A 20,297-nucleotide genomic window follows, 5' to 3' on the forward strand; every position below is an offset into this window, starting at 1 on the left:
CACCTCTTGCTGCAGCCCCCCCCCCCCTCTGTGCTGGGCTGTGTTCACTGATATCACAGAGGGCAAATCAATCCAATCTCTCAAAGCACTCTGGGTAGTCCAAGTCCATAGACCATCTGGATGCAGCTCTGTTCTCTTCTGTGTTCTGCTCCCTGAGTGTCGGCCGCTGCAGTGATCAACTGTTTGGCAAGCAGCTTTAATACATCTGCGCCTTCGCCAGTCACCAGGCATAGCAACAGTTACTAACCATCATAACCCTTGGCAAGACACGCAAGACAGAAGTTCATCGATGTTTCATTAATGATTTTTTTTTTTCTTTTTATCTCACATGTATGATATTCAAGGACAACATGCACTTCAAAACTGTCTGGTGCAGATTGGCTGGCTTGAAACTGAGTGGACATTTTTTGGCTTTGGGCTTTGGGCATCCCCAGTACAGTGAACCAAAGGTCAGACTGGACGTTAAAATGACATGTCCTTAAAGAAATGTGCTTCTTTGGACAAAACGATTTATCTGTTTGGCCATAAAAAGGACTAATAGCTCACTATTAAAATAAAATATGGTACCCTCTAAAGGGCAACATCTAACTGTGATGGACACAATAAAAAGCACCTCCACATGGATCCTTCTTTTTATTAAATAAATTGCTACACTTGGTAGATAAATGTATTAAATGTCACATCACCTTTTCTTCAGACCCTCAAGGATGATGCTTTTCAACCTGGAGATCAGCCCCTTCAGATGGAGAGATTCATCTGAAGGTGAATCGAAGGGGCTGCTAGATGATTATCAGTGTAAGAAATAAAATCATTTTCTGTTTTTTGAAAACTTTTCTCTGATTTCTTTTCTGTGTAATACTGTATAGTTTTGCCTCTTTTGATATCCAACACTTATTCCAATAAAACAGCCTGAGAGTAAATCCCTAAGCAGCTGACATGCCCCCTCGTGACAAGAGCGGGGGCTCTTTAAATTACGGGGGTCACGTTTTGAACCACATCTCCACGATCTTTTAAAAGACTCTGGACCTCACTTTGAGAAGTGAGCGAGAAGAAAACTGCACAGTATTATTTTTTCATGTGGAATGTGTTGCAACATGTTGCACGATCAACATGAATCAGACAGAATAAGAAAAAGCATTGAAGCCCATTTATTTTCACCCAAGTTTTAATGCAACAGATCCGATTCATTCATGACTGTCTCAACAACTGATTTGTTAAATGCTGTGTGGAAAAAAATCTTATGTCACAGATGAATATGCAAAGTTGTTGACGTGTTTGCATTACTGAAGCCACTGAGTGAGGAATAAGCATTGGTCAAGGTTAAATTCACCTTTTATTTTATTGTTTCCCATGACTCTAATATTATCACTCATTGTCAGAATATTTACACTATAGAGACAAAACAGGCCTTTACATGTGTCAGATATGGAAATTAGTTGTTGTCCTTCCTACTGTGTATGTGTGTGTGTGTGTGTGTGTGTCAGTCCAGAATTACCTCTATCTTACACACAAAAACACACAAATACAGTATACATCCCAGTGAAAATGGCTGTGCTATGCCCTGCGGTCGCTGGAACGTTATTATGTTTGTTGAAAGTCACACTCTAAGTCAGATAACCTGTATGAAATGGAGATAAGGAGAGAGTATTATCACTATTGCCCCTCTGTCCCTGGCATGAAGGATACTTCAAAAGGCAGACAGGTCTGTCTGTGGTTCAGAAGGAAAGAGAGAGGATGACACAAGCCCAGCTTGTCTTTGAATAGCAGGTGCACCTTTCCCTTTATTCTGGGCCTGAATGAGAAATGATGGAAAAAGCAAAGGATCAAAGTCTGTTTTCTCACTGTCTGCTACAACACAGCAGAGGCTAGATGGAGAAACAAATTTCATTTGAAAACAGTCAATAGTTGGGCTGTTTGTGTGTATGCATGCATGTGTGTGTGCATGTAAGGGCATATGTGAGTAAGAGTTGGAGTTTATGCTTGTAAAAGCACTGACACATCCCCATTTCAAATAACAGGCTTTTATCCAAACTAAAAATTCCCTCTCTCCCTCCCTCCCTCTCTCTCTCTCCCCCCCTCCCTCCCTCCCTCTCTCTCTCTCTCTCTCTCTCCCTCCCTCTCTCTCTCTCTCTCCCCCCCTCCCTCCCTCCCCCTCTCTCTCTCTCTCTCTCTCTCTCTCTCTCTCTCTCTCTCTCTCTCTCACCAGTCTGTGTTGCCAAGGAAGATTAATAAACATGGCAGCCACTCAGTGAAAATCACAACGCCTTCTGTTGAAACCTCACTGGCCACGCTCTGTCCATGAAAGGCTGTGGGTTCAAGGGTTGCAGGGCTACTGGGGAGAGCGGAGTGAGTTGGGCTGCATGAAAAGCGGGGGACTGGGGGAGGAGAGGGATAGGGTGATGAGACAGCAGGATGGAGGGAAACAGGGACGATATGGAGAAAGGAGACAGGTGAAGGTGATGAGGGAGGGATGGGTGAAGAGGGGGCAGGGGGTGAGGGAGCTGAGCTGGGTGTGGGTGGATGGCAGGAGAGGGTGATGAAGAGGGAGAGGATGAGGAGGAGGGGGGCACAGAGAGGGCTGTGTGTTGTAAAATGATGTGATGGAGGCTGGAGAGAGGGGGAGAGGGGGGGAGGTTGGGGACTCTCAGAGCCGTGGGTTGAGTAAAGTTCTCTTGTGGGGCCACATGTGGAAGTGGGAGACTGACCTGGAGGCTGTGCTGTGCTTGTGTTTGCATTGTGTCTGTGTGAATTGACTGAGGTTGAGGTTGTGGAGGGTTGTGCATGGGTGCAGGTGTGAATTGCTCCTCTGAAGTCCCACAGTTGTCTGCCTGTGCTGCGTGAGTGTAGTTTGTCTCCTTTAGTGTATCTGCACTCTCTTGTGTCTTTTCCAGGACTTTCTGCATGTGCTCTCTTGCCTGCTCTTGCAGGAGGCGGTATTTGTCCATCTCCTCAGCAGTAAAGCTGATTGGCAGAACTGTCTCTCCACCTGTCTGTTTGTCATCAGTCCTAATCTGTGAGCAGAGATTTGGCATGCTGCTGGGGTTTGACTCAGCCAGAGGACATTTTTGACTGTTGATGACTGCTCCGGGATCCCCTCCACTGCCTTTAGCTTCCTCTTCGTCCTCTCCCTCCTTCTCCTGACTTTTCTCCAGCAGCCCTTTTTTCCTCCTTGCCTTTCTCTGGATTGCAGGTAGTTTCCCTATGAGAGGGAGAAGCAACATCCTGGCTGGTTTCTGTGGTCCAGACTTACTGGGGGACATTCCTGGAGTTGCACCTGTCCTGCTTGTTGTGACAGGGCCAGGGGGCCCATGGCCAAGGTCAGACTGTAAATTGGGTTCCTTCAGTTGAGAAGGACTTTTGTCACAATGGCGTGTGTTGAGGCCTGAGACTATGGGAGCAAAAGAAGATCTGTGGGGCGAAGAATGAGAGAAGGAGCCAGAGGTATGGCTGGATGGCGTGGATGTGGGGCTGCTCTGCTTTTTTGCCTCCTGAGGGGCCTCAGATGAGACTCCTGGAGCTCCTGAGGATGACCTGCGGGAGCTAACCGTCAATCCATCCACTGTGACTCCAGAGCAGGTGCTGCTCCTGCTCCACTCCCAGCTAAGCTCAGACATGCTGGTACTGCTGCAGGGGCTGCAGGAGCGAGGGCTGTGGCACCTGCTGGCCCGTGTGTTCATCACAGACTGGGGGCTATACGTCTGCCTACTTGTCCACCACTCAGGGCTGGAGAAGTGTCGTGAGCTCGAGCGACTGCTGCCTGCACATTTCCATACACAGGCTGGGCTGTCTCTGTTGTCTGCCCCTGTCCTGGAGCCTGACGTGGATCTGTGTGTCCCCCTGTCTTCCCAGCTGTCGCTGCTGCCCCATGTCCATCTGTCCACGCTGCATCTGTCCCACTCTACATCTTCTGTGCTAAGATGTCTGTTTCTCCGGCCCCAGCTGCTAGGACTGGGGCTAAACCTTGACAGCCGTTCCCACTCCACTGCTCTGTTTCTTGATCTCCACCCTGCCCTTGGCCTGCCCTCCTCACCGCCTCCAGGACAGCTCCCTCTCATCCACTCCCACTGCTCTGTATCTGAAACCAGGCCCCTATCTCTGCCACCTGAATGCCCTCCCATTTTCTTGCCCCTCTCCGTCTCCTCCCAGACTTCACGATGCCTCAAACTCTTCCTCTTACGATGAATGAATTTCCTGTCCCTGTGGAGGACTTTTCTCTTTCTTGCCGGGCTGCAACCACAGCTGTTGTCAGGGTAACAGCAGTCAATGAAACTCCTGGGGTTGCTATGGTGACCCCTTTCCCAAAACAGCTTTGAGTTACATCCTGGTGTGAAGGAGTGTAAAGAGAAGTGAGACCGCCAGGGAAAAGTCACTGCATCTTGGTCTCGCTTTCCCTCCCCCTCGGTGTCTCTGTCTGCTGTGTGTCTGGCGAGCTGGGAGGAGGCACTGCAGCGTTCTGCCTGTTCTCTGTCTGGCTGTGACTGGGATTCGGTGCTGTGGCTCCTGTGAGGCCTCCTCTTCCTGACAGAGACAGATACTGGCTCAGCTTCACATCTCCCCTGGAGACAGCTGCTCCCTGCTCTCTGCACCATCCTCCTCCTCCTCCTCGTCTCCCCCATCTCCCCTTGCCTCTTTTTCTTCCCCCAGCTCCCTCCAGCTTCTTCTCTCCTCTCAATGCCAGTGGAGACAGTAGAGACAACACTCCTCACTTTGCACCTTGCTGATTGGCGCTTGTTTGAAGCTTTTTCCTTCTTGCTCCTCTTCCTCTTTCCCAGCTTGTGTTTCTTTGTGCTGGCTTTCCTCTTTTTGCGTGACACTTCTGAGACACCCACGTACGGCTGTGGAGCGCTGGCACACTTGCACATTGTCTCACTCCCACACTCACACCTGGACGGGCTGATGCATGTCCCCCGTGTGCCAGCCTGGATGACAGACTGTGATTTACAGCTCAGGGCTGTGATGGCTCTCTCCCTGATCCTTCTCGCACCCCCTAATCTGCCTCCCAGAGGATTCTGGGAGTTTGTATCAGAGCTGTCACTGTGAGCGGGGTCAAATGGATGGGAGGCTGCCCTCTCACAGCTCTCCATACTTAGCGTGCATCTTCCCCTTTCTGGTCTCGTGTCTGATGATGAAAGGTTTTTGTTCTTTAGGAACAGGTGTTCTTCTGTCTCCACATCGATATGTTGCTCTGCCTTGAAATTTTCCTCAGTTTGTGCCTGTCTGTGTGCTCTAAGCTCTTGTCTTGTCTGTCTGTGTAAACAGGAATGAGCGTCTGGTGTAAGAATAGCTGGCACACGTGGATTTGATTCATCTAAGAGAGCACACAAGTGATTTTGCCGTGACTCCTGCAGCTCCTCTGTGACTTGTTCTGGTCTTTGGGGGTTCAAGAAGAGTGGGTTGCAGCCGTAGCAGATGTTTGGTTGAGATTTGGTGAACTTCAGCAAACTGACGGGCCATCTCAGACAGGTAGAGCCATCTTTTCCCAGCACACACATATACTGACTGTCCTCTGTCCCCTCTATTTCTTGTTTTCTCTCTGTCTCGCTGTCTGTGTGTTCAGTGTCCATGTGTGCCCCTGCTAGAGCTGTGCTCCTTAGGGTCTGTGATGGCGAGAATAGTGAATCATGGCTCTGAATATCAGGTGCTTCTGTGGAAATAGAAGAGTGTTCTTTCACTGCGTCTCTTTTCTCAGTCTCCTCCTCTTCTCTGGCAGTCTCTCTGGGGATTGGCACCATGTCGCTCGGCTCACCGTTGTCAGAGCTGGACTTGAGCTTTTCACTATCACTGTATTTCCTCTCCTCTACTTCTCCAATTTCCCTGTCAATGTCTTCCATTATTCCCTTTATCCTTTCCTTCATTTGTTCCCTCTTCTCTCTCTCCTCCTCTTCCAGGTCTGAGAAGACAGAGGCAGAAGGCTCAAGCCTGGGCCCCCTGCGTGAGAAGCAGAAAGACACCCCAAGTCTGCCTGGTAGCTGGGGATACAAGCCTAGGCAAGACGGGGGGTTCACTGCAGAAGGGCCTGAATTGGATGCTGGATATGTGATTCGTGGGGACTCTGCTAGAGCAGTGGCCAGCGGTATTTGGGAAGGAGATTGGTATGGATGTTCTGGTGGGTGGCTGAGAGGAGCTGTTCTGGGTTGCATAGGAGGGGGTCTCTGGGCGTGGTTGAAGGATTCAGGTTTCTCCTGAGGGCTATGGTCTCTTTGGTCCATGTCTCTATCTCGCTGGCTCACAGCCCTGACTGCACTTCTTAGCCCATAAGTCCTTCCTGGGACTCTGCAAGAGAAAGTAATAGAAATATTATTGATTTTAGTTGATTTAAGTTGACTTCACTCAAGCTTTGCTTATTTTGATTACATTTAATTCATTTAATTAAAATCTTAAAATTGGGATATGAAATTAAAGGCAAAGCTAATGCCAGAGTAGCATAGATAGATAGAAATATAATTAATGAAATAAAATTTTATTCATTAAAACAGAAAACCAATTAAAATTGTAAATAATTGATGAACTTTTTAAGTTAATTAGTAGTTAATTAATCATTAGCTGTTAGTTGTGCCCCAAAATGATAGCACTGAGTAAAACCGTGCCGTATGAAATCGCATAGGATCAAAATAGGGGAAGTAGAGGTATGCACTGTGTGTACGGCTATGTACAGGGATGTACTGTCATAGAGAAAGAAGAAAGGAGGAAAGCAAGAAAGAAAAACAAATAAAGAAAGAAATGAACAAAGAACTGCAGACAGACAAAGAAACAAACAAAGAAAAAAAGCAGAGGCATGATATTCATAGTAATGCTGTTCACATATCGTTGCCTGATTATAGGAAAACACATTTAATTGCACAGGGAATAGGTGCAATCAAGTTGATTATTACGTGACGTATTGTTTTTCTATCAGTCGCTTTGATTGCTTTAGGTGTGCGAATCTGGAGGTAGGTTTCATCTTCCAACTTGTTTCTCTCATTTTATTTACTTCTTTTTAAACAAGCTACTTTGTTGCTGCTATTCATTCTTCTCTAAATGTCCACCTCTTCCTTCTACGAATCATCTACTCTAACAGTGTCAGCAAGAATGTGTCTGCATGTTATATTTACTTCACCTGTGGCCCATCTAGGACAAGTGAGTGCTCTCACATCGTGGGTGCATCCATCACATCTAAGAAGCGTTGACTGGATGTGACACACTTTAACCCCTCTAGACTCCTGCCCCTGGTCTCATTACACACACACACACATGCAGCCACCGACATACACAAACACACACTACTCCCACTCACTGCTGAGTATCCTGTTGCAGCCGCGCAAGCTGGTGCAGGCGTCTGAGAGCCTTATCCTGTTTGCGCTGGTCCTTCCATGATTTTGAGGCCACGTTGCGCGCAAACTCCCTGTGCTTGAGTTCTTTCAGCCTCTGCAGGAAATGAAAATTAAGGGGGATAGAGGCAGGGACAGAAAAAGTATGTGGAGGGCAGGGAGTAGCGAGGAGGGCACAAGAGTGGCACAAAGAGAAGAGAAGAGAGAGTGACAGATTAGTTTTAGAAAGCTCTCTGCAGGCAGCTGTCTTTCAAACCATACACATCAGTCAGCAGCATTTGCAGATGTTCTCCTCCAAAGCTCATGTCCAATTAACTCCATTCAGCCTGGAAGAAAGCGTCTTTCCTCCAACACACAGTTTGAGAGCAAACACAACCCAACTGGTGAATAGTAGATTACAGACACAGCTGAGATGAGTGACATGAGTGATTTAATGATGGTGATGCTCTTGCTACTGAAATTTCTAAAATGTTCAGCCCTTCATCAGTCATCGCAGCTTAGCTTGGGAGACCTTCTTATCCAATGAAATCTGCCTTTAAGTTGGAGTGTACCAAAGCCATTGATTTACTGGTGCTCAAATTACACATCACCAAACATAAAGGCACAGCCACTCATCATTGGCAAAATAACCATGTGAGACATTGCAATGGCCGCGGATTTCAGTAGGAAAAATGCTACAACATTGTATGCACACGCTGAGTGTGTGTGTGTATGTGTGTTTATGCATATATGCACACAAGCGAGAAACATACCTTGTCAAAGAAGTACACCATAGTGAGAGTAATTTCATTTTGAGCAAACCGGTGGGTCTTTACCTTCATCATGGCGCAGAAAAAAATACCAATTACCACTGTTTTGTGTGTGTGTCTTTTGTACGAGTGCACATGTGTGTATTTGTGCAAAACTATGTGTCTATAGCCATAGGTGCGCCGTTCCTCTCAGGGAAACAATGATTCATGCCTCTCTCTCCGGTTTCCTTTTCTGACACACTTTAATCCCCCTTTATCCATGCTTGGCAGGTGTGTGTGTGCGTGTGTGTGTGTGTGTGTGTGTGTGTCTGTGTATGTGTCTGTGTGCATATGCATGTTGGTGTGTTTCTTTTTGTCTGTATATGTGTTTGTGTGTGCCTGAAAGCTGAGGAGGGACTAAGAAGTTTGGGAATAGCTGCAGTATCGTGCACAATTATCCCCCCCATCTCCAGCGTTATTCTCTCTCACCTCCCAGTATATTTTAGCTGCCTCCGTGTGCAATCCACCCATGGCTTAGAATTTCAGGATTTGTTGTTTATCTTATATATTTGTGAACCTATCCTGTAGTATAAATTTGCAACAGGATTACACCACTCTCACTTTTAGATTATGTTATGCTATTATCTACCCATACGGTATGTATCACACACACATGCACACATCAGATTAGCCCCTCAGACATCAGATGTATTTATACACTCACTCTCTTTCACACCCAGATCTTCTGCTGGAGCTGACAGTCGTCAGGTTAATCTCTGTTGAGTCTTACACAATCGGGTGTCTTTTTACATTATCACTCGATGCTTAACAACCCACTGTCAGCTCACTGAAGACAGCATTAAGTATGTACCGACGGAGCAGCACATGTGGGCTTGTATCCCTTAAACATACATGTCTTACAGTATAGGTGTTTGTGCACTGTAGGTCTGTGTGTGTGTGTGTGTGTGAGAGAGAGAGAGAGTGTGCGTGTGTGTGTGCGTTTGAGTGTGTTAGTGTGCAGTAAGGAGCTTTCAGGGGCTTTGATGCCAAACTCATTCTATGGGAAATATTAATCATGTTCAAGCACAGATGCATACTTAATGAACTGCTGCGGACAGAGCCAGGAAAGAGGAGGAAGAAGGGAGGAAAAAAAAGATCAGAGATGTAGCTGTCCATGGAAATGACTGTGTGTGTGAGAGAGAGAGAGTCTATAATAGATGGACTATATGAAGATGAATTCTTCCTCCTTCCTCTTGCATTTGCACTCTGCCAGGTTATTGTTCTCTCTTAAAAACAGGTCCCACTGCAGGCAAACCTGTAGCTATATTTAGAGCCAAACAAAATATTGTGCGCAGAACCATTTTCACTGAGCACACAGGGCAGAGATATTCTGTTTTCCTACTTTAAAGGGGATACTTTTGTCTTCAAAGATGATGTCATGTACCAAACAGCAGGAAGTGATATTACTCCTGTTCTCCAACATGCCAGTCTCGGTATGTGCTATAAAGCTCGATCCGTCTGTCAAAGCCTCGATCAATATTCCTTTAGATGTGTTAAGGAGTGCTCAGGCTGAGGCAACTAGGGATGAGTCAGAGTTGATTCATATCCACTAGGGCCTTAGAATGAGGGATGATGTATACTTAGGTAGCATGTGAGCGGCCATGCTAATGGGCTGATTGCTGTTTTATTTAAAAGGGAGTGTAATTCTGTTGTAATGAGCAATTTCAGTAAATGCTGATAAAGCGCTGTATTCAGACATGTTTATCCCTGAATCGATGACAAGGAAAGGAAACAGAGCAAACGCAATCAGCTTCCATTCTCCAAAGCCAATACTCCTGCAGGGAAGCTGTCTTCAGCTAGAATTTCATCTGTTGTCTGCTCGGTAGGCAGAGTGTGCATGTATGCCTGTATGCGCGCGCGTGTGTGTGTGTGTGTGTGTGTGTGTGTGTGTGTGTGTGTGTGTGTGTGTGTGTGTGTGTGTTCCTACAGTGCCAGTGGCTACTGTCAGCTCAGTGCCTCATGCAGCTCATTTCATGTGCCTGCCGCTGGCTAAAACAAAGCATTAACATTGGCCTGCAGTTGCCTCAATTCATTTTCAAAGAACAATGACAGTGGAGGAACAGTCTCATTTAATGTTTATTTCATGTTGCACAGTGTGGGCGTTCAGAAGTGGGAAGCGGCTTGGCTCGGTTCAGAGATTGCCTGTGTTTGAGGACAAATGTGTACCCGGGTAAGCGCATGTCTGTATGTTTTTGTATGTGAGTGTATGTCTTGGCATGACAACAGATAGCTGTAGGAGAAAGTGCTATCAGCAGAACCTTCAGCTTGTTAGTCCAGAGTGGAAGTTGTGTATGAAAACGGATGTGAAAGCAGAACGCAGGAGAAAACCTGCTGCCGGGCCTTTTCGTAATGGTCCATTGGCCTCATCTTGTCCAAACTGGAATAACAGAATCATACTTGAGCTGTGACTAATAGCTCCATGTTTTATTTGGTACAGAATATTTATTTTTCTTTTGAAGGAAGTACAAATTAAAGAATAAAGTGAATTTTGTAGCAGCGTCCTTGCGCACCAGATACATACAAATCAATTGCTTGAAATTTTTAACGAGAGAAAAACGAAATTTCCATTATTGTAAATTGTGGACTTGGAAATCAATTAAAACTTGAAAACTGTGCATACTAAGATTTTCATTCAGGTTTCTTTGGTTACTGCTCTTACTTCTTGCAAGGCTAAGAATAAAACACTGTATCCTCTTGATTCTGTGTCTAAGTCCATTGGATTTTTGCATTTATTTACTGGTCCAACTACTGGGTCAGTTTATGTAATACGCATATCCAAACAATGCTCTGCTTGGGGTCCAGGGGACAGCGGGACCTCAGTAAAAGCTCAAAACTTGACTTAACGTTGATAGTTTCTCTAATTTTATGAGAATTGCTTCGCTTTTAATAGTCCACTAATGACCACTAAAGGGCCAGCCATAGCTGCTGGTTTCTAGTGGCGTCTTGGGCAAGATACTGAACCCCAAAATGGTCCTGATAGCTGTGCCATTAGTGAGCACAGAATCATCATGAAGCGCGATATCGCTCCGGATGAGCATGTGCCATCAGTGTGTGAGCGCTTGCACGCTACAATGGCTTTTCCTGTGCTCTGTATCTTTACTACTCTGCACTATCCCTCCCAAATCCCAAAGTCTATTTTGATTTCTGTTCTGGGAGTTTGCTAACATCGTGTTCATGATGGCTCTAACCTCAGAGAGGTCTAACTGACCCCAGAATTTAAAATTTTATGTATTAAGTATTTTTCTAACCTTCAGCAAATGTGTTCGCTCAGATTGCAGAGTGGGTTATCACTTAACTGCTTTTCTACATATTGGGTATTAGGTCAGCAAAGGAAAAAAAAAAAAAAGGTTTGACATTGCAAGTATTATTATTCTTACACATACAGCAGCTGGGTCTTATTATTTTCTTATTTACTCTGTCTATATAGTATATATAGTTTTCTTTTTCTATGTCGTGTTATACTGTTTATATGTTTATAGCAGGGGCTTAATTTTGTATAGTTTTTCTACTTCTTTGTAGCTGCTGTGACTTAAATGTGACTTAAATTTCCCGGATGAATAAAGTTTATCTTATCTTATATAAGATATCAGGCTGTTAAAATGGAAAGCTAAGGTAAATATAGTGCTACATGTCTGTGTATATACTGTATTTTTTGTGTGTATCTGCCTCAAGTGGAGCTGTTTCACCACTGTGCGTGTGCTTGTAAGAGATGATACATTTGTCACACTGCTCCTGTTACCTGCTGGGAAACTGTACCCAATGGGTGGATTGACATAGAAATGTAAAGTAGCTTTCCATCAACCCGCATAATACCAACACACCTAAATTCCATGACAAGAGATCATAAAAAATGTCTGCTTGTGTGTCTGTTCGTGTGCTGTTACACCGTACTATGTGTGTGTAACTGTAGAGCAGGTGCATCCCATGTACCTGTTTGTGTGCATGGTCGTAGGAATTGATGTGGTTGTCAAACTCCTGGTGTCTGAGGTACTGCTTGTGACACAGCTCACAGTAGAAAAGAGCCTTCAGATCCTCAACTGAGCAGCCCAAAGCCCTCTCTGCACACTCCTGGAGAAAGAGAGAGAAGGAGAGAATGAGTGAGAGTGTTGGAGGGATTGGGGGAGAGAAATGAGAGAATCGAGATAGAGGCATACCCAGAGAAAGACATAAAGGGTTAGGGGGGCAGAGATTGAGAGCAAGAGGAGTCGGGGGAGGGGGGCAGAAAGAATGGCAGATTGTTAGCCATTTAGAGCAAATCTGCATCCCAGAGACATCAGCAGTAATAGCCTCTACATGTGCTCTGCATAAAACTGTTAAACGGCTTCCCATTAAAGTACACTGCCTTTGCCGCTGTTGCTGGAGGTTGGACAAAGGCACTGATGCCTGGTGCTCATGGCAACTTGAGCCTGGGGACACATTTAATACAGCCACTATAATAAAAACCTGCGTATGTACTGTCATGGCAAATAATCTGAGTATGACTGCAGAGAAAGTGGCAATTGTGTCCGACAGACGGAAAAACTGTCCATCTAAAAGGCAGGACTTTTGTACACTGGCAAAATTGTGCTTGTGACGATGAGCACACACACACACACACGCACACACACACACACACACACAAAGGCTTGTAAATAGCATGTGGACAGACAGATACACATATGCATGCACTGCGCAAATGGCACATGGACCTCAGGGGATAAATCGCTTGTCTGCATGCTCACATCAGCCAGAGGGCTTTTTGTCTTTTTTGGTCTGAGGACATGCACAGTGTTGTGTACAAGGAATGTGTGTGGGTGTGTGTGTATGTGTGTGTGTGTTCAGGGGTGTGTGTGTGCATTCATGCCATACTCTGCCTCAGAATGTAATTTCCCTCAGGCTAGGGGCTGCCAATAAACACTATTGAATTCTGTTCTACACTGACATGATGGGAATTTAATTTGAGGTTGTCACTTCTTTCTCTCTTTCTCTCCTTCTCTGCATCTTTCCTTCCTTTCTGTCCATCATTGGGATCTTTCTCCCTCTCTTTGCAAACTCTCATACTGTCCCAGCCTTTTCTTCTTCCTCTTCCAGCTCACCCTTTTTCTCCTTTCCTTTATCTCCCCTGCTATCCCCTTTATTTGCCTTTTTTTTCTCTGCCTGGCATGCTCCTTTTCTGTTTGGTGAGCCCTGGGTCATGCAGTGACAGAGTCTATTGGCCCCAATTTGCTTCAGTAATATGCCTGCACACAGGAACAGAGGTGAGAGGAAAAGAGACGAAGGATAGGAATGCCGGCAAGTGGAGAAATGACCCCTGCCTGCCCTGGCAGACAGACAGACAGACAGACAGACACACAGACACACACACACACACACACACACACAGAGGTATGCAGAAAAAACAGCATTATTATTACCTCAGAGTCTAACAATGCCTGTTGGTCACGCCATCATTTGTCACACATATAAATGCTATAGCCAGACTATTTTAATTGCACATCCAAAATGTCCTCACTTTCCGAAAATGCTCTTATTCCCAAGGTCCACACACATTCGCACACAGGGGAAAAACTGTCCTCGTGTTCAATTTGGCTTGCAGTCACAATGGATGAAGAGGTGGGGAGGAACGACCAGGCTGACACGACTCTCCTATACTGAAATCACCAGAAAGGTAACTAATATACATTGATCCTGTGTTGCTCTGTGTGTGAGTATGTGTGTGCCACGGTATTGATCTGCCTTGCAGGCTTAAATCACGACCAGGAAATGATCCAATCACCCAGAACGGCCTTCCTTTGAGTGCTGTGGGGGCAATGAGATTGAGATAATGAATGTGTATTTGTCAACCTTTGGGCTCATGAGAGATTACATAGGAACTGTGTAAGGGCATACCTTCACATATATGTGTGTACATGTTCATATTTTTGTGTGGTTGCCTGTGTAGCATCTAACCCTTTCTTCTCACCTCTCTGTGTTCTGTCAGGATGATTATTTTGAACAAGGAAAAAAATATATACGCAAAGAGGTGTGCTTGCATGTGTGTGTGTGTGTGTAAACTCAGTCACCATTTGTTTTTGTCGGAGGGATCCTGATATACAATTCCCCATTTTCCTGCTGAATACGTAAATCAAACATGAATGCTTTCATTTGCCTGTATACACCTCATATGATTCCCACCCTAATGCACCAACACGGAATATATACACTCACTTACACAATCACACCTACACTTTCAACACAAACACATACATATTATGCATGCACAGTCACGCACAGTCTGTCAACCTGATAAACCAACTGCTAAATTAATCTAGACCTCAATTTACCTCACTAGTATAAATCTGTTTGCAGAGAAAGCACAACTGATATCTGCAGAGCTGAATGGACAGTGATTGTTCGCATGATTATGTGTGTGAGTGTTTGTGCGAGGCTTTTTTTTTCTTTTTGTTTATCCTCAATTTGTGGGAAAAGTGCCATGTTATCCTTCTTCATAGCTGAAATTATGCCACAAATACGAGTCGTTATGAACTTTAACACGTCATGCTCAAAGTGTTTTACACATGTGATCTGTCAGCGTTTGAACGTGTATGCACTGAAAAGTAATGATGTACAATAATTCATAAAAAAAAACCTTTAGAAAGAAAAGGTCCATTGAGGAACCTTTGAGAGTTCTGCAGAATGAAATGACTCTTTTTGGATGTCTGACTTTCATACAATTATGAAATAAAAATTGTATTCTTACTAGTTGTAAGCACACTTAGACTAGTGAAACTTTAAAATGAACATAAGAAAAAGTCAGAATTCACTGTCTGATGATCTTGACCTGCAAGTTTACACTGCACAGAAAATCACGAGACAATACACACATCGCTCTCATAACTCTAACATCTTGAGTGTAAGCTCACTGTAGGTGGAACCTTCAGACAGGGGGAGACTTGATTTATGTTCAAGGCCAAGTTTGTGCAACCCCGATTCCAAAACGTTAAAGCACAAATAAGACAAACAATGATGAAGTGGTGAACCTCGCTCCATCCTTGCTTGTGAACGAATGAGGCTTTCAAGGATGCCCCTTTCATTCCCAATCATGATACCATCACCTGCTACCAATGAACCTGATTAGCTGTGGAATAATCCAAAGGTTGTTTCCCTTTAGTTGCTCCTGTCACAGCTTGTTTGAAATGTGTTTCTGGAATCGAATTCAGAATGAGCACATATTTACAAAAAATCATTGAAGTTGATGAGGTCAAACATTAAATATCTTGCCTTTTTATTGTTTTTAATTGAGTATATGTCACATTCTGTTTTATTTATGTTTTACAAGCATTCCAAACTGTTTTGGAGTCTGGATTGTATCACTACATCACTGCCCAACTATTTCCACAGAAATGCAGCTGTAGCTCACTCCTTCAAACTTCAATCAGAGAAAAGCATTACGCAACAAGAAAGCTGCCACAGTCTGTCTCCCTGCTCTCCCTCTCCAGACACATTTCTGTCAGACCTTCTGTGCTATCCTCCTCTTATCCACTAGATGCTCTCACACTTTTTCCCCATTCCCCCGTCACCTGACTGCCCCACCCGATCACACACCTGTTCTCACTTGCTTGATCTGCTCTGCAGCTTCCTGCTGACCTCCTCACCTGAAACTCCTTCCATCATCAGCCACTTACTGTATGTGCTGGTCTACTTCCTTGTTGCTTGCCAGATTGTAAAGTCATTATCCATGCGTTTTATGTCTCAACTGTTTTCTGTTACCTTGTTAAAGGAACCTGTTTTCCTGCCTGACTTGTGTGCCTGGCTTGTTGCCTGTATGTTGGATTTTGGATTCTTTCCTGCTCCCTTTGGATTTATTTGCCTGTGTTGGACTGCTGCCCGCTGGTTATGACCCTCGCCTGCCTCACTTTACCGTAAGCTTTTTGTGTTTTTTTTTTGGATTGTTGCAATAAAATCATTGAACTGCACAAGCTCTTCCTCAGAAGTCTGCATCTGCGTCTCTCCCCTGTTTTTCTGCTTGCACAAGCTGTGACAAAAACAATACAACACAATCTAGCAAACAATTTGAACATTACATGTAGTCTGTGAGATCCACTTGAGGCAAGGTTAGTAATCACACAATTTGTGTTGGCAGAATAAGTCGTTAGTTTAAGGGGTTACAGAAGAAAAAAAGAAGAAGCAAATGTTGTAGAAAACACTGAATAAGGTGTCCTTTATGATGGAGACTGTGGAAAATAATTTGAAAGCTTTGTACTCTACATGTAAACTTCATGTAGAGTGACTTGCACAAGTTCAGTTTTGAAATAATTTATGATTTAACCAATTACATTGAAATTGTGTTTAGCTACCTACTGTAGTGCACTTGAGCTAAATTGTTTCACTCATCTCACTGGTCACTTTCTTGCTGGTTGCAATTAAATATTGAACAGCATTTTCATGGATGGCTGGACTCACTCTAGACAGAGTGTGAGGGAGGACAGTCACTCCGACACAGCATTTTAAGAGCATTTTGCTTCCTTAATTTGATGTGTTTTCCACTAAAACGGGATGTTTGGATCGGACATAATGCAGGGAGAGATCATTATAACTAGAGCTTAAACAGATGGGATGTCACTGGAAGAAAATGGCAATTTTCTAATAACGAGAATCCTCTTAAAGTATGAAACTGTGATATAAAAATTCTGCAAATATTTCTGTATAAATTAGGTGCAGAGTATTAGATAAAGTCTTTGTGCTTTTATCAGCATGCGTGGATAAGTGAATGTGACTAGATGTGCATGGGTGACTGGCAAACACTCGAATATCTTTTGTACAGGGGTGTGAATTATTTGTGTCCCTGCAGACTTGTTAACTATGCTGGCTTGGACATACTGAGATGAGACTGATCAGATGTGATAATTGCGAACAGGATTGCAACACAAGTTTTAATTGCAATCTTGGTTCAGTATGAAATTCAAAACAATTTCAAACGAGCAAAAAAAAAAACAGGCCGGCATAACACTCAGCATGCATAATAAATCCACGCAGGGAAAGGAGAGGCCAGCAGCAGCTCAACTGGTGGTAACAGATTCTGCGTGTTCAAATATATCATCTTCTGCTGAAGAGAACTTTTACTGCAGGGGGTAAAAAGAGTAAGAAAGAACTTCATTAATATGGCTAACTTTGAGGAAAACATTGTTACAGTAATTGCGAACACAAAGTACAAACACAGGCTATAGCAGATTACATGCCAATTAGTAATATGTCTCCTTATGAACCCTCTGCACCGTATGTCTGTAATATCGCTGTTAGTTTCAACTCTGTTCCTCTCTGCTTCAGTATTTTGTCCTATGTTCCTATGTTATGATTTTCAAGCCTGTTCCCCTCGGCCTTTCAGTTTCTTCAAAACTTTGCTTCTTTCCAGCTCCGTTGCAGGAATTGACTCATGTTGCTGTGACACCTATTGTTTAGTGCAAAAGTGTTGATTCTTTCAACAGTCGGCTGACTCATATGACACTTGTCTCTAAGTCACGTTATGTCATGTACTGCCTGTTTTTACTGTTCATATCAGCAGTTGTTGTTAGCACAGTGATGGAACATGAAAAGATGCAGAAATAAGTGCACCCTCAACTGTGTAAACTATTGAATATCGTTGCCTTTCATAAAAAAGAGACCAAGATAAGCTCTGTCAAAAAGAAGAAGGCTGTCTGCCCTTTAGAAAATTTCATTAATCTTGAAAGTGTGCTACCTATCTTCCATTTAGAGGAGAGAAGTGTGACACAGGGCCAGGCTGTGAAAAGGAGATGTTTATGAATCCAGAGAACTTCTAATTGCCACCTAGCCTTGTGAGAACAATTCAATAAACACTTCATAACTGTTTATCACGCCCAATTAAGTCTTTAATTATCTTCAGCTGTAATTATCACCCTAACTTGGCCACTGTAATGAATAGAAACAATTTCATTTGTGGTAAAAAATAATTCGGCAAATCGGTTTGCCTCCCGCTCCACTCCCCCCCCCCAGTCACTTAACATGTATCTGCCGCTCTGTTCTCTTGCCTGCCTGTCTCTTTAAGTGTTCCTGTGATTCTCTCCGTCAGACATACATGCATTCACACATGCACCACTGGAGAGTCTGGCAGTGTGAGAGTCCGGTGGTGTGGTGTGGTGTGATTTCTGGCCATTCTTCTGTAGCTAATGACAGCTGACCTGAGGGCTAAGCTGCTTGTTACTGTAATGACCTGTAGATCTCAGCGGCAGACATGCTTGTGCACACACACTCACACACACACACACACACACTCACACACAAACACAGACTGCCAAACAGGATAGCAGAGTGTTAATGAGCTGATATTTGCAGCCCTAATGCATCTCCCTTGACTGCCTTTTAATATGCCTCCATGGCCAGTACCCACCCATTTATCCATTTTGATGTGTGTATGCATCTGCATACGTCCCAGCCCATGTTTTTGTCTATGTGAGGCCGCCTCTCATTGTGTTTGTATATCTTTATTTGCTCCAGATCATTAAAGCCAGTTAGAAGTATGGCCAAAACAAGTACATGGAGCAACCGTGGCCAAAATCGCAGATGTGTTGACCACGGATACAGTCATTAGGCTTCTCTTACAGCCAAAAGGACAGATGTGTTAGTACCAGTGAGCTACGTCATCTCACACACTGCCAGCAACCAACTCTGTGAAAAAGACACTAGACAGGCGAAAATAATTCAGAATACAAGATTACCAAGAACAAGGTAAAGTACAGACTGTATTCCAATGATCCAGTGTCAGGTGTACTGTGAGTCATAGAGTTTCTGTGTAGCTGCTATGCTATCTTAAGCACCAGCGTCTACATCATGAATCACCAGCATTTGTCTGATTCTCTTCCTTTGCTTTGTCTTGCTCAAAATATAACCAAATGCCCCGTCTCCCTCTGACCTTTTAAGTTGAGCAGCAAGAAACAAACTGAATAAATAAATGATGAGATTATATTTGCTAATTTGCCCTGTGCCCTTTGTTGCCTCGTTGAAATGTGGAGGGCTTCTCTCTGGACTTGATCCTGACACTGAGCGTCTGCGTACATTGTAACCTTTTAACTTGGATATAACGCAAGTGTGAACAAAGCAAAATTTTAGAGAGTCTTCAGAGTGGCCACAGCGTGCTTTGATGATAGCTTTGCACGCTATTAGCATCCTCTCAACCAGCTTCAAGGGGTAATCACCTGGAATGGTTTTCAATTGACAGGTGTGCCTTGTCAAATGTTAATTAGTGGGATTTCTCACCTTCTTAATGCAGTTGAGACCATCAGTTATGTTGTGCTGAGATAGTGTTAGTATATAGTAAAAGGCCCCATTCGACTGTAGCAATCAAAATTATGGCAGGAACCGCTCAACTAAATAAAGAGAAATGACAGGTCCATCATTACTTCAAGACATGAAGGTCAATCTGCAAATTTTCAAAACTTTGAATGTGTCTTCAAGTGCAGTACAAACCATCAGAGACCATGATGAAACGCTCTCATGCAGACCGCCCAAGGAAAGGAAGACCAAGAGTTACCTCTGCTGCAGTGGATAACTTCATTACAGTTACTAGCAACAGAAATCACCAATTAATGACCTCTCAGATTTCAGCCAGAAACCATTTTTGGTTAAAAAATCTCTGTCTTTGTGAGACGCAGAGAAGGTGAATGGATGGTGCCTGTGTTCCCACCCCATATCATGGAGGACATGTGATGATGCGGGGATGCTTTGCTGGTGACACTGTTGGCGATTTATTCAAAATTCAATGGACATAGAAGCAGCATTAGTAACACAGTATCCTGCACAGTGACATGCCAGTCCATCTAATTTGTGTTTTGTGGGAACACCATTTGTTCCTCATCAGGACAATGAGCCTAAACACACCTCCAGGCCATGTGTGGGCTATTTGACCAAGAAGGAGAGTGAGATGCTACATGAGATGACCTGTCCTCCACAATCACCCAACCTGAACCCAGTTGAGATAGTTTGGGATGAATTGGACCACAGAAAGGGGCGGGACTTGCGGACAGGCAAGCCAGGCAGTTGCTTGGAGCCCCCAGCCACTAGGGGGCCCCGGCCACTTATTTACAACGACAATTATTGATAGGTCTTGGCTTTCAGGGGCCTCTGCTGGTCCCTGGACCTCACTTTGAGAACCACTAATCTATTTTTTCAGTATTCATGTGCACAGGAGGGGTGGGGGCCCCAGGGATTTCTTGTTTGGGCCCTAGCAACG

At 44.3% G+C, this 20,297-nt stretch overlaps 1 protein-coding gene across 1 annotated transcript in view; it reads right to left on the bottom strand.

Moving 5' to 3' along the window:
* Window positions 1–1,132: 1,132 nt before the first annotated feature.
* znf804b (zinc finger protein 804B) overlaps window positions 1,133–20,297 on the bottom strand; it is a 33,460-nt gene continuing 14,295 nt past the window's right edge. The window contains exons 3-5 of the mRNA XM_076738208.1: window positions 12,026–12,163; window positions 7,274–7,404; window positions 1,133–6,273 (exon numbers count right to left, since the gene is read on the bottom strand). Of these exons, the coding sequence (XP_076594323.1) occupies window positions 2,256–6,273; window positions 7,274–7,404; window positions 12,026–12,163 (4,287 nt within the window). The 3' untranslated portion in view covers window positions 1,133–2,255. The remainder of the gene's footprint in view (window positions 6,274–7,273; window positions 7,405–12,025; window positions 12,164–20,297) is intronic.

Source organism: Chaetodon auriga, chromosome 8, assembly GCF_051107435.1.
Source record: "Chaetodon auriga isolate fChaAug3 chromosome 8, fChaAug3.hap1, whole genome shotgun sequence".
Classification (NCBI taxonomy): Eukaryota; Metazoa; Chordata; class Actinopteri; order Chaetodontiformes; family Chaetodontidae; genus Chaetodon; species Chaetodon auriga.